Consider the following 17,572-nt stretch of genomic DNA (forward strand, 5'->3'; position numbering starts at 1 on the left):
GGAAACAAACTGCGTGCTGCTGGGGTGCCGATCCAAAGCCACAGAGGCCAAACCCAGAGCCACACAGCTTCAAACACCGGAGTCCTAAAGATAGCAGGGAACAATGTCAGAGAAGCTGACAGCAACACGCCAGCTTGTGAAAAATGAAGGGGTTTCAGATTCTGGGTCAGAGGGCGTTTTTAAATAATTTATGATTTAACTGAAGGCAGGACAACTGAACAAGGAAAAGAACATTTAAATAGTCGCACAAAAGAAAGGTCAATTCAGCGACCACAGCCTCAATGTGCCTGAATAGTCCTGATTTTCTAAACCCCACCCGTCTGGTTGCTTAAAATAAGCACTTGGGGTTTCTTTGCAAGAGGTGTCTTCAGAAAACACAGGAAAAATGAACACTACACAATCACATTCAAACTGCATTTTAGATGACAAGGGAACAAAATGAAACAGATTTTATTACTCCGTCACGAGGAGACACATGAAAGCTTTTACATCTTTAGCTCTTCGTGCTGTCAACAGACTTAAAATTTATCACCACACAAACGCTGTAATACCTGTTTCACATCAGAAAGCTTTGCTGTTCTCAGATCTTTATCACTGCAAAGCCAAAAATGCAACGTCTAGCTTGAGGATGACGCCAGAGGAAAGGAAATGTTTATTCATTTTGGCTTCACGACCATGAGAGATATAAATTGGTCAAATGAATCAAAACAATGACTGAAAACAGAGTTATAACTAATTGATCATGTATCAACTTTATTTAAATACTTTGACAACCTCACCTACAGTGTACAGTTAGAAAACTCCACTCCTCCAAAGACGGGATACTGGTCAAATTTACATAGCAAGAGAAAAATAAACCATGAAACAAATTTACAAAACAACAAAGCCATAAAGGAACAAATAAAGATTAACTTTCACACTTGCTATAGCTGACACTCCTAACAGGGTTACTGAAGGCCTGGCAGGAGGGAGCAAATAGTGAATCTTTTGTTAGTTGAGTCTTTTTACACAAAACCAAATAAAAAAATATGTCTTTCTCCTCTTCACACTGTCACAGGTTGCCTGCATCCCACTGAGGTGAGTGGTACTTTCATATTCAGGACATATAAAACGATTCAGTTCAAAAATGACAAGTGAGGAAGTATATTTACCCCAAGTATAAAAAATAAATTAAAATGATCAACATTTATACACAAAGAGAGCCAACAATGAACCTGACAGCTGTTGTATAATCTTAACCTTCTGGAGGTCAAAAACCTTTATCAGCTCCATGATAGTGACCCCACATTTAAAGATTCTCAAACAAGCCTGGAGATGAAATCTCTAGCTTATCAGGCAAAACGGGAAAGAATACTTCACCCTCACCCCGGTTCAGATGCTGCACTCACTTCTGACTTCAACTGTTTATGGTGTAAGGTGGAAACTAGTCAGGGATGTTCTGGAGAGAAAATTTAAAAAAAAACTCATCCTAACAACATGTCCACCATGAAGTGTGCACTTCCTCTACTGTGAGAGAGAGAAACATGTTCAGTTTGTGTTGAATGTTTCTTTTTTAACACAATTCATGTTCTCTTTACGCAGAGCTCAGACTGACAGTAGACGGAGCACCTGCACAGATCAATGCAACATTTATGCATTGACTGAAATTAGGTCCAAGTCTAGTTTATGATTGTCACACTGCCACCAACCACTACACTGGAAATTGATGCTGTAAGGCTGCAATTTTTTTTCCATCCTCAGAAATCTGCAGTCACATCCTGTAGGATTTCTATTCTGAATCAGTGAATCACGGTGGGAAAACAGATTGATGTTGACCAGGGCTGTCCAATTACACACTGAACCTTTGGGCAACACTGTCTTTTCAGCAGAGAAAAAAAACAAAACACAAACTTGTTAAATGTCTCTGCAACACCACTGATGCTATGGCTAACCGTCAGCTATAGCTACAATGTGCCACTGGAGAGGGACGTGGTGATGCGTTTATAATCAGTCGGAGCAGCAAATGTCTGATACCTTAAAGCTACAGAAGCTGTTACTTATGAACTGGACGCTCTCCACTTTCACAGACTGATAAAACAAAATGTTCACTTGAAAGCCTTTTCTCCTTTTAGCAACAAGACCGCTAAAGGGAATATATAAGTTAGTGGGGAAAAGGAACAGCAGTGGTGTAGTGGTGTAGAGAGGCGGTACTAAAAGGTCACAGGTCACTTCCTGTAACAGCAGAGTTACCTGTTTTGGGTAAGAGCTAAATACCTGAAATGAAACCGTATATAACCAGCTGGAGGAGCCACATATTAATAACAACCCTCAGAGGACACAAATTGACAGTGCAAAGAAGTAGAAAAATAAATACTAAAAACAAATCAAGCAAAATATAGATTTAAGTGTGGGTATTTGCAAGTGTTTCTGCAGAAAATGTGACACAGTGGCTCAATGACAAAACATAAGCTTTTGTTTGACAAAACTCGACAGTTTCTAAAAGGAATAAACACGACTTTGAATGCTGTGACACAGAGGGAAATATGGTTCGGCAACAGTGCTAAAGGAGTTGCCTCAGTGCTGTTTTTCATCACAAAAATATCACAAATGCGCAATATTTTTTGTGAAGATTTGAGAAAAAAATTGTCCATTCTGTTGCCAAGAGAACTGCCAACTTTAACTGGCCAAAAATATAGACGAGCACATCAAACAGTTTATAGATGAGAAGGTTTCCAAAAAAAACACAGAGCTGAGGATCTGAAATGCAAAAAATAATGAAACAAAATGTGATACAAATATGTTTTTGCTGCTGTCTGAATAACTTTTTTCATTAAGCACTGAGATGACGAGAATATATTTATTTATACATCAATAACTTTGTTTAAAATAGAAATTTTGAGATTTAGTTTTAAACCCTTCCCATAACCCAAGAGTCTTTTATAGAATCTGAATCTGCAACACTGCTGTAGAGGATGTCTGTGTGTGCATAAAACATGTTGCGTTGCATCAGTTTGTTCACAGAGTTTGTCTTAACCAGTCTTACGGGCAGTTGCCTCAGTGCGCGTCTCTCTCTCCTTTTCACTTATCTGCTCAGTGTCCAAAAATGTTAAAACAAGCCAACGGCCAACCACATGAAGGGCTGTATGGTTCCAGGTCAGTGGGTCACTGGCAGAAGGGTGAGGCTGTGGGGTCAAAGCCTTTGAAAACGTCCTTCAGTGAGGCGTTGTCTTGCTCTGTGGCCGCCTGGTCAGGCTGCGCCGGGCTGTTTCCTCCAAAAGGACTACTTGTCCCACCAGGCTTGGTCGCCTGCTTCACCACGCCAAATAGCGATGACACTGGCAGGTTGTGAACGCCTGCAGGCCCCTGGTCTGGAGCGGCTCCAGGAGCACCCTGACCTCCAGCTGCAGCTGCCCCGGCTGCAGCAGGCCCTCCCTGGGCCGTGGAGTTAGGCGAGGGTGCAGGCTTGGGTCGGGGCCTGTTATAGCTGTTGTATCGATCGGTCCCTTGCTCTCCACTTTTCTCTGGCTCTGGTTGGTCCAACGCAGACTTCCGGACAAACAGGGGCTCCTTGGACTTGGCTTTACCCGTCGTGGGTTCACTGGGTTTGGACTCTGTGCTTGCTGAGTTGGGGGAGTTGTTAGAGCCACCGCTGGTACCAGGGCTGCCTGGTTTGTTAGTCCGAGGGTCATACAGACTGATGCTGCTCAGCACACTGGCTCCCCCTGGTGCCCCAGCCCCCACACCACGCCCTGCTCCACCTGAGGAGAGCAGCCTTGGGTCATAAGGGGCGATGGTAGGTGGGGGGGAGCTAGATGTTGTTGCTGGAGATGTAGAGGGGACAGGAGGAGGCGCTGGATCTGATGGCTGCTTCATTGCTGACTTCTGTGGCTGGAGACGGGGGTCTGTGGGGACTTTACGGGCCATCCGGGGGTCAGCAGGCTTTTCTGTAGGTGCAGGAGGCATTGCGGGAGGTGGACCCAGAAGTGACATAGGGGCAGCAGGGGTGGGCAACAGAGGAGGGGAGGGTGTCTGGGACGGGCTGGAGTTGACAGTTTTCAAGATACGAGACAGAAGCTCAAAGTCTGGGAGGGAGGAGCTGGAGGAGGAGGGAGCAGGTGCGTCCAAGGAGGGAGGAGACTGTACAGGAGGAGGCTGTGAGTGAGGGAGCGGCGCGTGGTGCTGCTGCTGAGTGCGCGACAGACGTGGGTCTAGAGTGGACACAGGAGGGATGCCTGGTGGGAGGGGCAGGAAGTCCTGCTTGGGGATGGGGAGTGGAAGGAGATCTTCAGGTGACCAGGTGATGGTTTTGGAGAAGGCCGGCATGTGGAGAAGAATATCCTTCTTGATGTGGCTGAATTGCTGCAGCTGAGAGCGTGGGTCTCTCAGAGCCATGCCCATGAGCGGGTCCAGAGGAATCGGTACTGGCTTGTCCCGCAGAACCCGCTCCGTCTCCTCCTCTTCCGCTGCTGGGGTTGTAAGTGGCGGGGGCTTGTAGACCAGAGGAGGTTCTTGTTTAGTAGCAGGAGGTGAGTGGGAGGTGGATCCAGCTGAAGCAGCTAGTCGGGCTAACCTGGGGTCTGCAGGGGGTCCAGAGGAAGATGGAGCAGGCATGGAGTGGGTGGAGTCAGGGATTTGGCCTGTCTCTGCAGAACGTGCCAGTCGTGGGTCCCGAGCCAAGCGGGGGTCTGCTGGCCGAGCTGGGGGGTTGGCGGGGGAGGCCTTCTGCAGGCGAGGGTCACTTGGTGGGCCGTCAGATTTTTGAGGAGCCTGCGTCTGCTGACGGAGTGTCTTCAAGATTGAGGTCACACTACCACCGCCGTCCTCATCCTCACTGGAGTACCAGTTCCCTGAATCACCTGGGAAAAGACAGCAGACATATTTTGGTGTTAACTCTGGAGTTCAGTTTGTTAGAAAACTAAAAACAAACAAACACTTCACAAAGTGATTAACCTTCAAGGAATCTTTAAACACGTCATATCTGAGGTTTGTGTTGAATGTTGGGAAGGTGGGAGAGTGATCAGTAGAGTGTGACATGTTTGAACAGTATCACTGTCACACTGTGCAAACTTCTAATAGACATAGTAATAACAGTGAAACATTTATTTTGCCCTTTAAAAAGATTAGAGCGATCAGAGCTTATAGTCTCATCTGTGCAAGATTGCTGTGAACTGGACCATTAACTTAACAAATGCCAACAATAATCACAATGCATTATATGAAAACTGGCCTTTAACTGCACTTACAATACCACAGTCATGTGAAGCCTATCGCAGGGTTGAGCTCATTCCCTCTAATGTTTTGGGTCATTATCGTGCTGTAGGATGAATCACTGACCAACCAGTCTGTCTTCCTTTGTTACCCGACTTTCTCTCACTGTTCTGACAGCGACATACAGAACTACTTCCTGCAGTACAGTATTGTCCTAATAATGCATCAGAGGGTGTAGGAACACAGCTTGTCCCAACTCTGCCTTTGTACCGACAGTTTGTAAGTCATTAACCTGTAGGAATTGTTTGCATTAACTGTCATCTTCACTTCATTTACTTCCACTGCTGAAGGAAAACTAAGTTAACCAGTTTCTTACTTGCTGAACAGGCAGTGGCAGATTACCACTTACTTCTGTATAAAAAAAATATGGGTGTTCTAAAACTTCTGACTAGTAGTGTACATTAAATGTGAAGACATGGTTCTACATCTGCAGTATTTTTAAGTTTTTGTACAACTTTCCTGAAGACCAAATATAGAGTTTTAGCCAAGGGAGGAAAGTTTTTAAGGCCAATGACATAACCATAAAGCAAATGAGGAAAATGACTCACTATGACAAAGGAACAACAAATACTTTGTACACAGAGATGCTTTTCCTCTACCTTCAGTGTCTCTAGTCTTCTCTGCTCCTCCCTCGGCCATCCTGCGTGCTCTTTCCTCTTCCTCCTGCTGCTTCTGCTGGATCCTCATGAACAGGACACGTTGTGCTGGAGGCAGGAAGTCAGGAACAGAAATCCCTCCCTGATTGGCTGACGCTCCATTAGCAGAGCTGTCTTGACCACCTGACTGGTTACCAAATTTCCCTGCTCCTCCTCCTCTCTCGTCCATGCCAGCAAAACCCTGATAGTTGTCACCTGAGAGGGAACAGTAAGTGTACCGATTAGTACAAAATCAGTAACTTTGCTACCATCACCTGAAAACACTGTGTGCCATTCAAAATAATTACTTCAAAGCTAACATGGTTTTAGGTTTGAATCACTCACCTTCTTGTACCACTCCCTCCATGTTCATTCCCTCCTGTTGATTGAAGAAGTTATTGAAGAAGTTCCCTCCACCCTGGTTAGGACCTGGGGGCATAGGACCTCCATGTGGGGGTCCGTCGCCAGATGCGAATCCTCCCATCATGGGTGGTCCGCCAGGCCCCATATTGGGCGGCCCCTGGTTCATCCCAAGGTTGGGGCCCATGTTCTGCATGTCAGGGGACATCATGCCTGGAGGGGCAGGGAAGCGGGTAGGGGTCGCTCCAGGGGCCCCTGGAGGTCCAGGTGCTGCAGTCTGACCCTGGTTGCCGCTGGGAGTCTGGCTCCTGATACAAGAGGGAGAATAGGGAATCAGGAAGTTCCATTTGTTTATTCTTCTCAGTTAAAATAAACAGTTAGTGCGTCTGATTGGGTCGTAGTCTCCCTGCTGTTACTGTATCCCCCACATGTGGTGCGTCTATAGAAGAAACTGAATGGGGGGTCTGTGGTCTGAACCATACCCATCTTCTGGGGTCTATAATAACAAAATGTTTAACATGGGTGACTGAAGGGTTAGTGCTATCACACTACATCACAATACAAAAACTACAAATTCTGTTTTGCGCTCTATGATTATCCTTGTATAAACTTTAAAGAATCTTTTAGTAGAGCTATGAATTTGAACTTTCATTTTTCATGTAGTTGCTGGTTACATTAAAATGAATGTTTCATCATTTCACAACACTCATTGCCTGTAGGCTTGAGAGGCACCGTTTAGCTGCTGTGAATCCATGCTGAATACAGCAGCTATTTCTAGTGAAGGAGCAACCTGAAAATGTCGAGAGCGACATTTTCAGTCTACAGGTAGTATTCAATATTCTAAAGACAGAGACTCTGCAGAGTATTCCTTTAATAATCTACAAATGTTTTTAATTTGATCTCAAACTGGATAAGATCTCCATCTACATTTTCTATAACTGTGTATACTGTGTGTATATATATTCTTAATGTTTGTTTCCTGAACTCTTACCTGACAGCCAGTTTCTGAGCCAGCTGTCCCGTTGGCTGAACTTTAATCTCAAACAACGAGGGGATTTTCTTCCCTGCACCTCCTCCTCCTCCAGCACAAGGAGGTGGGGGCCCCATGTGGGGAGGAGGGCAGTTAGGATTTGGGGGCCCGCCTTGGAAGGGACTTCCATCAGGGCCATGGACAAGGGGACCAGCACAAGGATTAGGCCCAGGAACAGGCCCTGGTCCTGGCGGTCCTTTGTTGGAAATGGGCCCCTGGTTAGGTCCAGGAAGACCCCCAAAGTCACCTGCCACAGGGCCACCAAAGTCCCCAGCCCCTGTGTTGGCGTCTACAGGAACAGGCCGAGGAGGGGTGGGGAGGAGGCCAACTCCAGGAGGGGGTTTGGGAAGAGGGTTGATCCCCTGCTTCTTTAGTTCCTCCACCTCCTTCTCATCCTCAGCCCCAGCCTCTGCATCCTCTGCCAGCATCTAGAAAACAAGGTCACAAAACTCCACTGATAAGTGCATCTGAAATATTTTGAACCATAAACCCAATGTTTATATAAGGTTTCTGTTTATGATCTGCAAACTGTACGTCAAACCTCTTTAAATAACTTATATACATAAAACTCTTATGAATATTTTTTTAAAACACTTTTAAATATCTACAGAGTTCACAGAAACTGGTTGAGTGATTTGGCAACTGGGTAAGTGAGTTCTATTATCTTTGGGTTTTTTTTTGCCTTTTTTTGACAGTTGTGAGTCTAGAGAGAGGCAGTAAAAAAAAAGGGCAGAGCGAGAGTGATATGACAGCAGAGAATCAAACCCTGTACGTTACAGTTATGTGGTATGCACTTTAACCTTTAGGCCACTGGACGTCCCAGGATCCTACCTTGTTGAGCAGCTCCTGAGTGTCGTCATTGAGGGCCTCATGTGAGAACATACACTCGTCACCATTGACGCAGTTGCCCGTGGTGTGGAACAGCTTGCAGGGGAATTCACGTAGCGTGGGAGTCAAGGGGAAACACTCACAAAAAGATTCATGCAAACTGTTTAATTACCTCTATTCAAACAGAGACTATTTTAATTTGAATTCTCTTAAACTAATAGAGTCTCTCTGTGGGGTCATTAGTAAAGGATATCATGCATGTAAGGGCAGTGGTCGGCCCGGGCACAGAATCCAGTTATGTAGAACTTGCACAGCTCCTTCTTCTTCGGCAGCTCAATGTCATGGCTGAAGTTGCAGTGGTCCCCCTGGTGGTTAAAGCAGGTCATAATGAGATCTGTGTGTCTGAGAGGCCAGCCTACAGAGAACTGTGGAGTTATTGTGTTGTGTAGCCTGGTATCAAATGTAATATGATGCTCCAAGGGTTTTTGTCAGTCTACACCCATTCATGATCTTTAACCAGGCTAGTTCCTGCTGACTAAAACTGGGTTACAAACAACCTCAGAATCCAGCCATTTACAGGAATCTGTATCATATTTGTGGCATCAAAAACTTTTAATTATGAAAACAAAGAAAACTACAACTTCACTGTGAATTTCTATTGAATGTGGGCACGTAGGAAAAGCAACTGAAATACTGAAATATATTTAAAAAATTGAAAAATATCATTTGAATGAAGACAGCTTTAATATCACAAAACATCCCATGTTATTCAGTCCAAACTGTGACTCGTTCAACAAACACATCAGCAAACATTCATGGCATCTTACCCAGGTGCATCTCCCCTCGATGTAGTACTTGCAGATGGCCTTTCCTTTCTTATCCTGATGTTTTTCATTCTGATTCCTCCTCCCTAGTCCTGGTCCATCACCTCCATCCTAAAATACACAAACACAAACCAACACACACACACATTTGTATTGATCTACTTTGAAGCATCAGATTTGTTTCAGACTCAGTATCAGGCTCACTTCAGACTGATTTAATAACTACAAAAGCCTTACCCCATTGTCCATGTCTCCGTTGTTGTCATCATCATTTCCCATGTCACCTCTTCCTCTCCCTCTGTTTCGACCCTTTCCTCCTCTGATCATACCCCGCCCTCCTTTACCTCTGCCTCGCCCGCGGCCTCCTTTACCTCCTGGGGCAGAAATTAAAGACAGATAGTCAGCACTGTCAGACACAGGTGTGACATGAAGACACATGTCAGCGATCAGTGTTGTCCACAGGTTACCCTGTGCATCACTATCACAGCTTGCTTCCTCTGGAAGAGAAGGAGCCATTTCTCCAAGAGAGACAGAGATGAAAAATCACAGACAACCCCCTGAGGTCTGAACTCACCTCTGCCTCTGTCTTTGCACTTCTTGTACTGATTGAGTTCTTTTGAGTAGTCGTCGTAGTCATCATCCCCCATGTTGTCATAATCGTCCTCTACATACTGCAAAGACAGATTTAGCATGTGTCACTTAATGAGTGTCAATTAGGCCCTGTTCAGACCTGGTGTTAACATCCCATCACAAGTGGACAGCTCTGATTTCAGGTGTGAACGCACCACGCAACACACATTTTAGATCTGATCACTCAGACCTCATTCAGAGGTCCACGTGTGTCCACATTCTTTCAGCAGTGTGAATGTAAATGTGTCCTGGGCCACAGTGACGGACCAACTGCTCTACTGATGTCCTCTGAGACAGTGTCATTAGTGCCAACACAGTTTCATAATGATAAACTGAAAATATTTTACTGTTTGCTAAAACTTTATTTCACCGTAGAGCTGTGAGCAGTACAATGATTCGCTCAACCTGCGCTTGCACTGCATCTCTCTCTCTCTCTCTCTCTCTCTCTTGCCATAGTCAGACTGTCTAAAAACAACTATGCACACCTGTTCATTTGCATATAGAGCGGGGAAATGAGATCTGATCACAAGTGGTCACTGGTGACATGTTAATGCCAGATCTGACCAGAGCCTCAGTCAACTCTTCTCAAATGATTACTGCAGCATCAGATTGGAACAAGACGTGAAGCCGCTTATTCCAAATATCTGTTAAGCAAGACAAACGGTCCGAGTGATGGTGGCTGGAGTGTAGCTGGCTGCTTGACAGTGGAGTGTACAAAGTTATTTAAATCAATAATTTGTCTAAGAAAGAAATAATTAGTATTCTTAGTTTGGTTTGTTTTGGGAAATGAAAACAGAGCATTATTCCATTAATAGGAAAATAATCCATTTTCCTATGAAGACCACCAACAGGTTTGATTTGTCAGTGTTGGTGTTTGTTTACTGGAATGCTTCCATGTGAAATATATTTCAACCATTGTGTAAATACGCAAAACACAGCAAATCAAACAGAATGAGAACTTGTTCCCTGGATTTTCACCAAAGCAAATACACAACAGGCTTCATTTTGAGTTCTAAACCTCACCTCCATGTCGTCTCCATATCCATCGCCATCGTCATTGTCTCCTCCCATCTTTACTCCTCCACCTCGTCCACCTCTTCCTCTGCCTCCTCGACCCCTCCTCCCTCCCCTCATTCCTCCACGGCCTCTCTGGCTTTTCATGCGACCTCTGCCCCCTGCGGAGACGCACAGAGAAAGAGAGTAAGCTACGGAGGTATGAGAGACTGTCAGTGACGCAGCTACAGGATTCAGATTGATAAGAAAGTTTTTGCACATAGGCTCCATTGTCTGACTGCAAGTACAGGGTGATGCATATTCTTCTAAGCAATTGTCACATAGAGGCACAACTATCCTAAAAGGTCAGTGAAAACTTTTTTAATAGGAAACACTTCTAAAGTATAAATAAATTCACATTTTCACACCAAGACAGAGGACCTTTCCACAACACCTGGCCTTAGATATCTTTCTGTTGTCTGGTGTATCCCAGGTTAGGCATTTTATCCACTGTATTTAGTCTCAGAACTCACTGAGACTAAATACACAGCTGGGCAAATATTTAGCATACAGCATAATCTGTGGCACATCAAGTCTAATTTTCAATTTCAACAGTTTTAACCAAACGGCCGTGGACGCACCTCGTCCACCGCGGCCTCCTCCTCCCTCCTTGGCCTTGCGGTACTGGTTGAGCTCCTTGGTGAAGTCGTCATAGTCTTCATCCCCCATGTCCTCGTCTTCCTCTCCCTCATAGTTGTCTTCCTCATAGTCATCGTAGCCTCCATAGCCCTGCTTGTCCATCTTCATGTAGCTGCCCTTCTTTGAGCCGCCGTAGCCTCCATGAGACTAGAGATGGGTAAACATATTAGTAGATTAGAGTACTGAAATTCTTTACATTTGATCTAGATAAACTTGTCAATATTTCAATGTAAGCTCACTCTATAGACTTACAGCAGGGGGGTACTGAGGACTGTACTCTCTATACTTCCTCTTCTCACTGGGACTGTAGTCAGAGTCATCACTGAAGTCTGAGTGGTCGTCATCAGAGGACGCATGACGCTGGAGGAGAAAGAGCGAAAAGCAGAGATGCACAGAGAAAGAGATGTAAGAGACAAAAGTTCAAATACTTTAAATAAAGACAGAGCGGTGTAGAGAGGTGGGTGGGTCTTTTTCAGTTCTGTAGTTGTCTTCATTCTCACTTTGTGTTTGGATTTGCGTTTCTTCTTGGCCCTCCTCTTCTCCCGTTCTCGCTCCCTGTCTTTCTTCCTCTTCCTCTTCCGGCGGTGTGATCTCTCGTCGTCAGAATCACTGCTGGCGTGGCGCTCCCGACTTCGCTGAGGACGCTCTCCGGCCCCTTCACCTCCTGCCTCACCTCCTCCGCCTGCTTCGTCGCCCCCATCTCCGCCTCCTCCTGCTGCAGACGCACCTCCACCCATCTCCTCCTCCTCCACTTCTCCCCCATCATCTTCCAGCTCGCCTTCCTCCAGCTCTCCATCCTCTGGCCTGTGTATGGACAGAATGTAGGTTCATACATCTCATATTCTCAGGGGCAGCGGCTCACTACACCAGCCACATCTGAAGTTTTTGGACATATATTTAAAATGATTCATGTTTGATAAAATGGTTTTTAAAAAATTGAAAACCATTAGAACTAGTTTGTTTTCAGTGGTCACAGTTAAATCAGTAGGAAAACAAGTACAGAGGCTTGGTTAAGTTGACTAAAATTAGATATTAAGTCGTTTAAGGGGGATTCATTTACGCAGCATTACTATCAGGTTCTGCCATTTTGTGATTCAAACAAGGATTTAGAAATGTATAAATATGTTTTCTTAAGTTTCAAGTAACATCTCAGCATTTAACAGCTGAGTGGATCCCTGGGATATTATTCAAGATGCAACACATCATTCAGGTTGGCAGCACTATAATGGCACTAACAACACTAAGGTGAAGTAATAGTTTATAACTTTTGTAGTAAAAAAAAAAAGAAAAAAAGAACATAGATTAATGGCAATCTGTGATTAATAAAATTTGAGCCCCACTTGGAATAATGGAGTTGTATCCCTGTAGCACTCATTGCTTTCTGTCATGAACATTTCTGACACTAAACACCACCACAGAGCCATGTATTGAGAACACCTGACACTGCGGGACGGACAAATGTCGGTGTGATTTCAACAACTGTGCCTGAATGGTGATTCATGTCAGGTGGAAACAGAAGGATTGCAGAAAGATTGTATTTTTTGGTGTGTCTGTGATTCTGCCAGGTGTATTTACACAGTGCCTGTATCTCTCACAGACGCTTGCCTGTTTAAACTACAGGTGAAAAAAAAAATTGCACAGATGCCAATACTTGACATATGCAGAGAGTGTATATAAAAATTACCTACAGTGAGGCAATTAATCTCCAAAAACTGACTGCTCATCATGTAACCCAGGAGGAGTCAGCACTGAAATGTCAAGCATGACTAAAAAGCACTTTCTGCAAACACTGGGATATATTAACTTACTAACACACAAACATCCAAATCAGCAGAACAGACAAAAACACAAGCTCCACTGCAGTGTGGTTTTTTTATACTGTAACTTCAGTGTAGCCGACACCACTGCCTCTCAGTGTCATCAGCCACACAAGCTGTCTTATATTTTTTGTTCTTCTTATAGAGCAGGCAACATAGAGTGAGGATAAGTTAAAAGGAGAGTGAGGTTTTAAAAAGATTAAAAGAAATGTAAATGTTCGCTGTAGACTACTAAAAGTAATCATGCAGTTTTGGGAAAATGTTACAAATCTTATTAATCCAAGTTCCAAAAGCACTAATGGATTTTACATTCATGCTAATAAAGTTACTGGGTTTATTATAAACAAGTATTGTGTTTTACTTCCTTTCAGGCCACCATGGCACCAAAAGGTGAGAGGGAAAAGGTGAGAAGTGGAGCCAGTTTTATCAAAGAACAAAACCAAAACCAGCTACTGAGCAGAAATATTCTTGCCAAGGGCAGACTGGACATTGTTTTGTCTGCCATTCTCACTGGCAAGGACGTGGCATGATTTATGGCACAGGCTGGGGTAGGGGTCAAATGTTAGTGACACTGAAGAGACAAAGTATTAATCACTCCCTATTTGAGTGAGTATGTCCTGGCTCTCCCACAAAGGCCCACACCCACAGTAGGCTGTCAAGCACTGACTGCAGCAGGCTGGTAGTGAGGCCTGAGGTCAGGCTGATCTGATTCATCGACAAGACAACTGCAGTACAATATTTAATTCCTCAAAGACAGGTTTTGTCCCACATCGAGCACACAGTGAACTGAGACAAAGCAGGTGGTTGGTGCAGTCGACCTGCTTTCAGGCAAAATGTCAGCTGCACCCTATGGGTTCACTGCACCGCACCACATCCTCAGCATACGAGCTTCCTCTGGTGAGAGCACAATAATCAGCCTTAATAATCTGGCTTTATCTCTGTGTTACAAACTAAATGCTCAGCAGCAGAGCCACGAACATCTCCACATCAACTCAGAAAACAAATCCACCAGAGAATGCTAGTCATGAGCCTGTTTCATCAGTGGATGACAAAAATGAAAAGTGATGGCGAGTACACAACTGTTTTACAAACTTGGTGAAATCATCATATTCAAGTCATATCAAATGTTAACATACATTTTTTTTTCTTCATCTGAAACCACTACGTAGAATGAAACTATCAGGAACCTGCTTAAACAAGTAAGTTCTGGTTAATTAACCAGATAATTTAGTTAACCTGTTTTCTTAGAACAGCCCCCTCGTATAAAGCCTGAAGTTGCTCCATGTACAAAATCCTGTTATCTGCCGTTTGTTGCAGAACACAATCCAGAACAAACAATAAAATCTGTCTTCATGCCCATTTGATTTTGCCCTGGTACAAAAGCCAAAGTGAAATCCAAAACCTCTGTCATTCTATGCAAAGTAACTCTGAAAGTATGAATATATGCAGATTAAGCAATGTTTGACAATAATTACTCAACACAAAAGCTCGATATCAGATACCAACCACCTTAATGTGTTCTTCCTCAAAACATCTGAACACTGAAACTGTTTGTCAGTTTGTTTTTTTTTTTATCTCCCTGCCTCAAGCACTTTGCTAAACTCTGACAGGTTCTTTGCTCTGCACCAGCTGCCGGCTTTCAATCCAAACACCACAAACTCTGGAGTATCGCCTCAACAGCCAAGTCACTCCTCTATCTCACTATTGGCATGTGATACTGAGCTGGCCTGTTAATCAAAACCTGTCAGAGCCGGCACAAGGAAAACTCTCCTGACACAGTGTCTATCATAGCACAGGGATTTGGCTGTATTATGGAAGCAGGTTGTTGTGAATAGGGAGTGGCTGGGCTTCACTATGGGCAGAAGCTGATGGCCTCTCTGGCCTAAAAAGATACTATACACACATAAGCTGCTGCCAACAATGTGCCAGTGTGGAGAATAATTTAAACTGCAGACTAACTCATCCCCTCCAGACTGCTCTATGCTCAGACAAGAAATTAACAAGTCAGGTCAGTGTGAACTTTAGTTAATATAAGTCTACCAGCACCAATTTAGGCTTAACAGACCTGAGGAGAGGAAAAAATGTTATTTACTTAACGAGTTATTGATTGGACCCTACACAAGTATCAATGTACTGCTGACCACTAAATGCAGTAAAGGCCTGCTGTGCAGTGTCTGTCATCCATGTAAACTATTCTAAACAAGTTTCCATTTAAATCCATTAAAACCCAAACTGTGAAAGCTCTGAACACACCACACCAGCAGACAACTGTGAGAAGTTCTGAAAGTTCAACAGAGCACAAGATTATTCTCATCTATTAAGGATGACTGAATCAAAGGATTTACCATGCATTATGGTACATTATTAGCTCAGTGGAGTCCATAACTTAATTAATTCTATAAGCAAAGGGCCATGATTAAAATGGGGAATACTTACTGTGACAGGTTTTCTTCACATTTTGCACTCAAAACCATTGAAAGTTTTTCCCTAGCCTTTTAGGGACACTAGTGGGGTTTGTGGGACTTGGAAATGGGGCCAACTGGGTAACACAGCAAATTTGCCAACTGGGGACTGTGGAAAAAGGGAACTTTGTGTTTGACTTGAAACACTTCTGGGATGCTTTGCAGACGTTTTACACATTTTGGGGACTTATGTGGATGTTTGGGACGAGTCAGTGTGGGCACGACTGTGAATAAAAGTGATATGTTAGACAAATACACATGACAAGCACAAACGCGTTTAAAAGGTTAGCTTATGTAAGTTAACAGGCTTCACCTTTCACAAGTCAATATTTTAAAGATAGGTAACATTTAAGACTTGAGGAAAAGAAACCCCAATCACCGAGAGGTGTTCAGGGGCAAAATACGTTTTCCTGTGAGTGTTATTCAGGTAGAACGGCAGCGAGTCGAGCACAATTTTTAAGTGCGTAGACCAAGTTGCTTCGTGTTAGTGATACGTTTAAGACAAATGAACAAACCGATATGAAGGATTACGATAGAATGTAATGGCCCTTACAACGTTATTAAACGCTGTGTTTCATATAGCGATGCAGCGAGTGGAACCGCCAAAGAATAGTAAATTATCATTAACGAAACCATTAGCCATTAGCTTAGCCTTCCGCTCTCTTGCCAACTGCATTCGTTGGTAACATTAGCCAACGTGCTAATTTTGCTAAGTTAGCCTGAAAACAGGCCCGTAGTTAGCAAAAGACAATCGCTTGAATTTGTTGCACCTGCGGCATTACAGTAATTGTCACCACACACACACACACACGATTGAATCAACGTTAATTAGTGAGTTAACAGATGTTAAAAATGGGCAAGTAATTAACCGATGCTTTATAACCGTTGAATTGGCGAGTATGGCGGTGAAAGTATAATTGATCAGCTGTTTCGATCTCGTCTTTTTTTCTTAAGACAAGCTGACTCGAGTCGATTGACCGTTGATTGTGATAACGTAATAAAATAAAGGGAATAACGTTATCCCAGGTGCTATATGGCCTCCCAGTTGGCGTTGTCGTGTAAACATGGCGTTCTTTACCTCTGTACTCGTTTTCCAGAAAAGGCGAATTTAATCCCTTTGACAGAAAAAAGAAAAAGAAACCCCGGCTTTTTGTGTAAAAGCACAGGACAAATAAATAATTTCATTTAAATATGATTGTAGAATTACTCGACCTTTCGTCAGTCAGGAGACTGTTGTGTTCGTGGTTGGTAGTTGGGGAGTTTGGATGGACAGTCATGCTTTCCACAGCCATTTCCTCTAGCTACATTGAGGTGCAAAAAATTACAACTCGACACTGGAATCTACTGGCTTATGCGTCACTTCACTAGGATCTACTTGTTTTTGATTTTAGGAAGAGTTTCAGTTCATAGTAGGCAATTCTCCACTACAGTTGGAATAGCAATATGATGAAATTGAGTCCTGACGTTCTCCGTCCTACTGTAGCGATGTGAAATGACGACTGATGAACCTAAAATGGCCGACTGTCTTCTCCAAAGAGAAAGGGGGCGGGTTTCGCCGAGAATGACATCATGACGAATAAACGTACGCGTCTCACGGAAATTACCGAATGTGAAATCGTCAGGGTTAAATCAGCCCCCTAGTTTGACTCACAGGTGCACTTTCAGATCATAATGATTACAGAGCGTTTAAATAAGTGCAGCTTAATTAGGCATGAATTTCATATAAAACCCACCCGTCAAATCAGAGAGTCTTAGCATCTTAAGCACCCTAGATTGTTGATCAAATAAAATGTTGTTGGGTGTGTGGTAATCTGTACGCAATAACAGGTTGACTGAGCAAATTCAGCAATACAGAGCAATGTTTTGGTCAGGCTAGACATCCAGGACGAAGGGGCTATGCTGAAATACAATATGTAGATGTTTGTTGTGTCTAGATTCTCCAAAATTGGTTCAATACAAATTTCTTTTAGAATATACACAAAATCTGCCGAAAAATAACACACAGCCCCCCTTTACAACATGTTGTCTCAAAATTGGGTAAAAATGT

At 43.7% G+C, this 17,572-nt stretch overlaps 1 protein-coding gene across 2 annotated transcripts; it reads right to left on the minus strand.

Annotated features, from left to right (window-relative positions):
* Positions 1-733: 733 nt before the first annotated feature.
* Positions 734-17,013, minus strand: zc3h4 (zinc finger CCCH-type containing 4). 2 transcript variants are annotated; one of them, XM_022738534.1, is made up of 14 exons: positions 16,738-17,013; positions 11,747-12,050; positions 11,499-11,606; positions 11,189-11,393; positions 10,578-10,729; positions 9,499-9,595; positions 9,162-9,298; positions 8,928-9,035; positions 8,354-8,465; positions 8,104-8,213; positions 7,234-7,700; positions 6,228-6,550; positions 5,847-6,098; positions 734-4,835 (listed from the first exon to the last, which is right to left on the minus strand). In XM_022738534.1, exons 1-14 carry the CDS (start codon positions 16,815-16,817, stop codon positions 3,142-3,144), a joined length of 4,149 nt encoding a protein of 1,382 aa, XP_022594255.1. In that variant the 5' UTR covers positions 16,818-17,013; the 3' UTR covers positions 734-3,141. The 2 variants fall into 2 exon arrangements, with proteins under 2 accessions (XP_022594255.1, XP_022594256.1); XM_022738535.1 differs by lacking the exon at positions 16,738-17,013 and adding an exon at positions 15,500-15,591.
* Between the last annotated feature and the right edge of the window lie 559 nt (positions 17,014-17,572).

The sequence above is a fragment of the Seriola dumerili genome, unplaced genomic scaffold (genome assembly GCF_002260705.1).
Source record: "Seriola dumerili isolate Sdu_G_001 unplaced genomic scaffold, Sdu_1.0 BDQW01000036.1, whole genome shotgun sequence".
Lineage (NCBI taxonomy): Eukaryota > Metazoa > Chordata > Actinopteri > Carangiformes > Carangidae > Seriola > Seriola dumerili.

What these genes read in the sequence shown, in the direction of transcription:
- zc3h4 (XM_022738534.1), bottom strand. Translation starts at nt 16,817, where the DNA reads ATGGCTGTGGAAAGCATGACTGTCCATCCAAACTCCCCAACTACCAAC. An exon ending in AGTCTCCTGACTGACGAAAG is followed by an intron (nt 12,051 to 16,737) that starts GTCGAGTAATTC and finishes GTCCATACACAG; the next exon opens with GCCAGAGGATGGAGAGCTGG. An exon ending in GCTCAGAAACTGGCTGTCAG is followed by an intron (nt 6,551 to 7,233) that starts GTAAGAGTTCAG and finishes CTCTTGTATCAG; the next exon opens with GAGCCAGACTCCCAGCGGCA.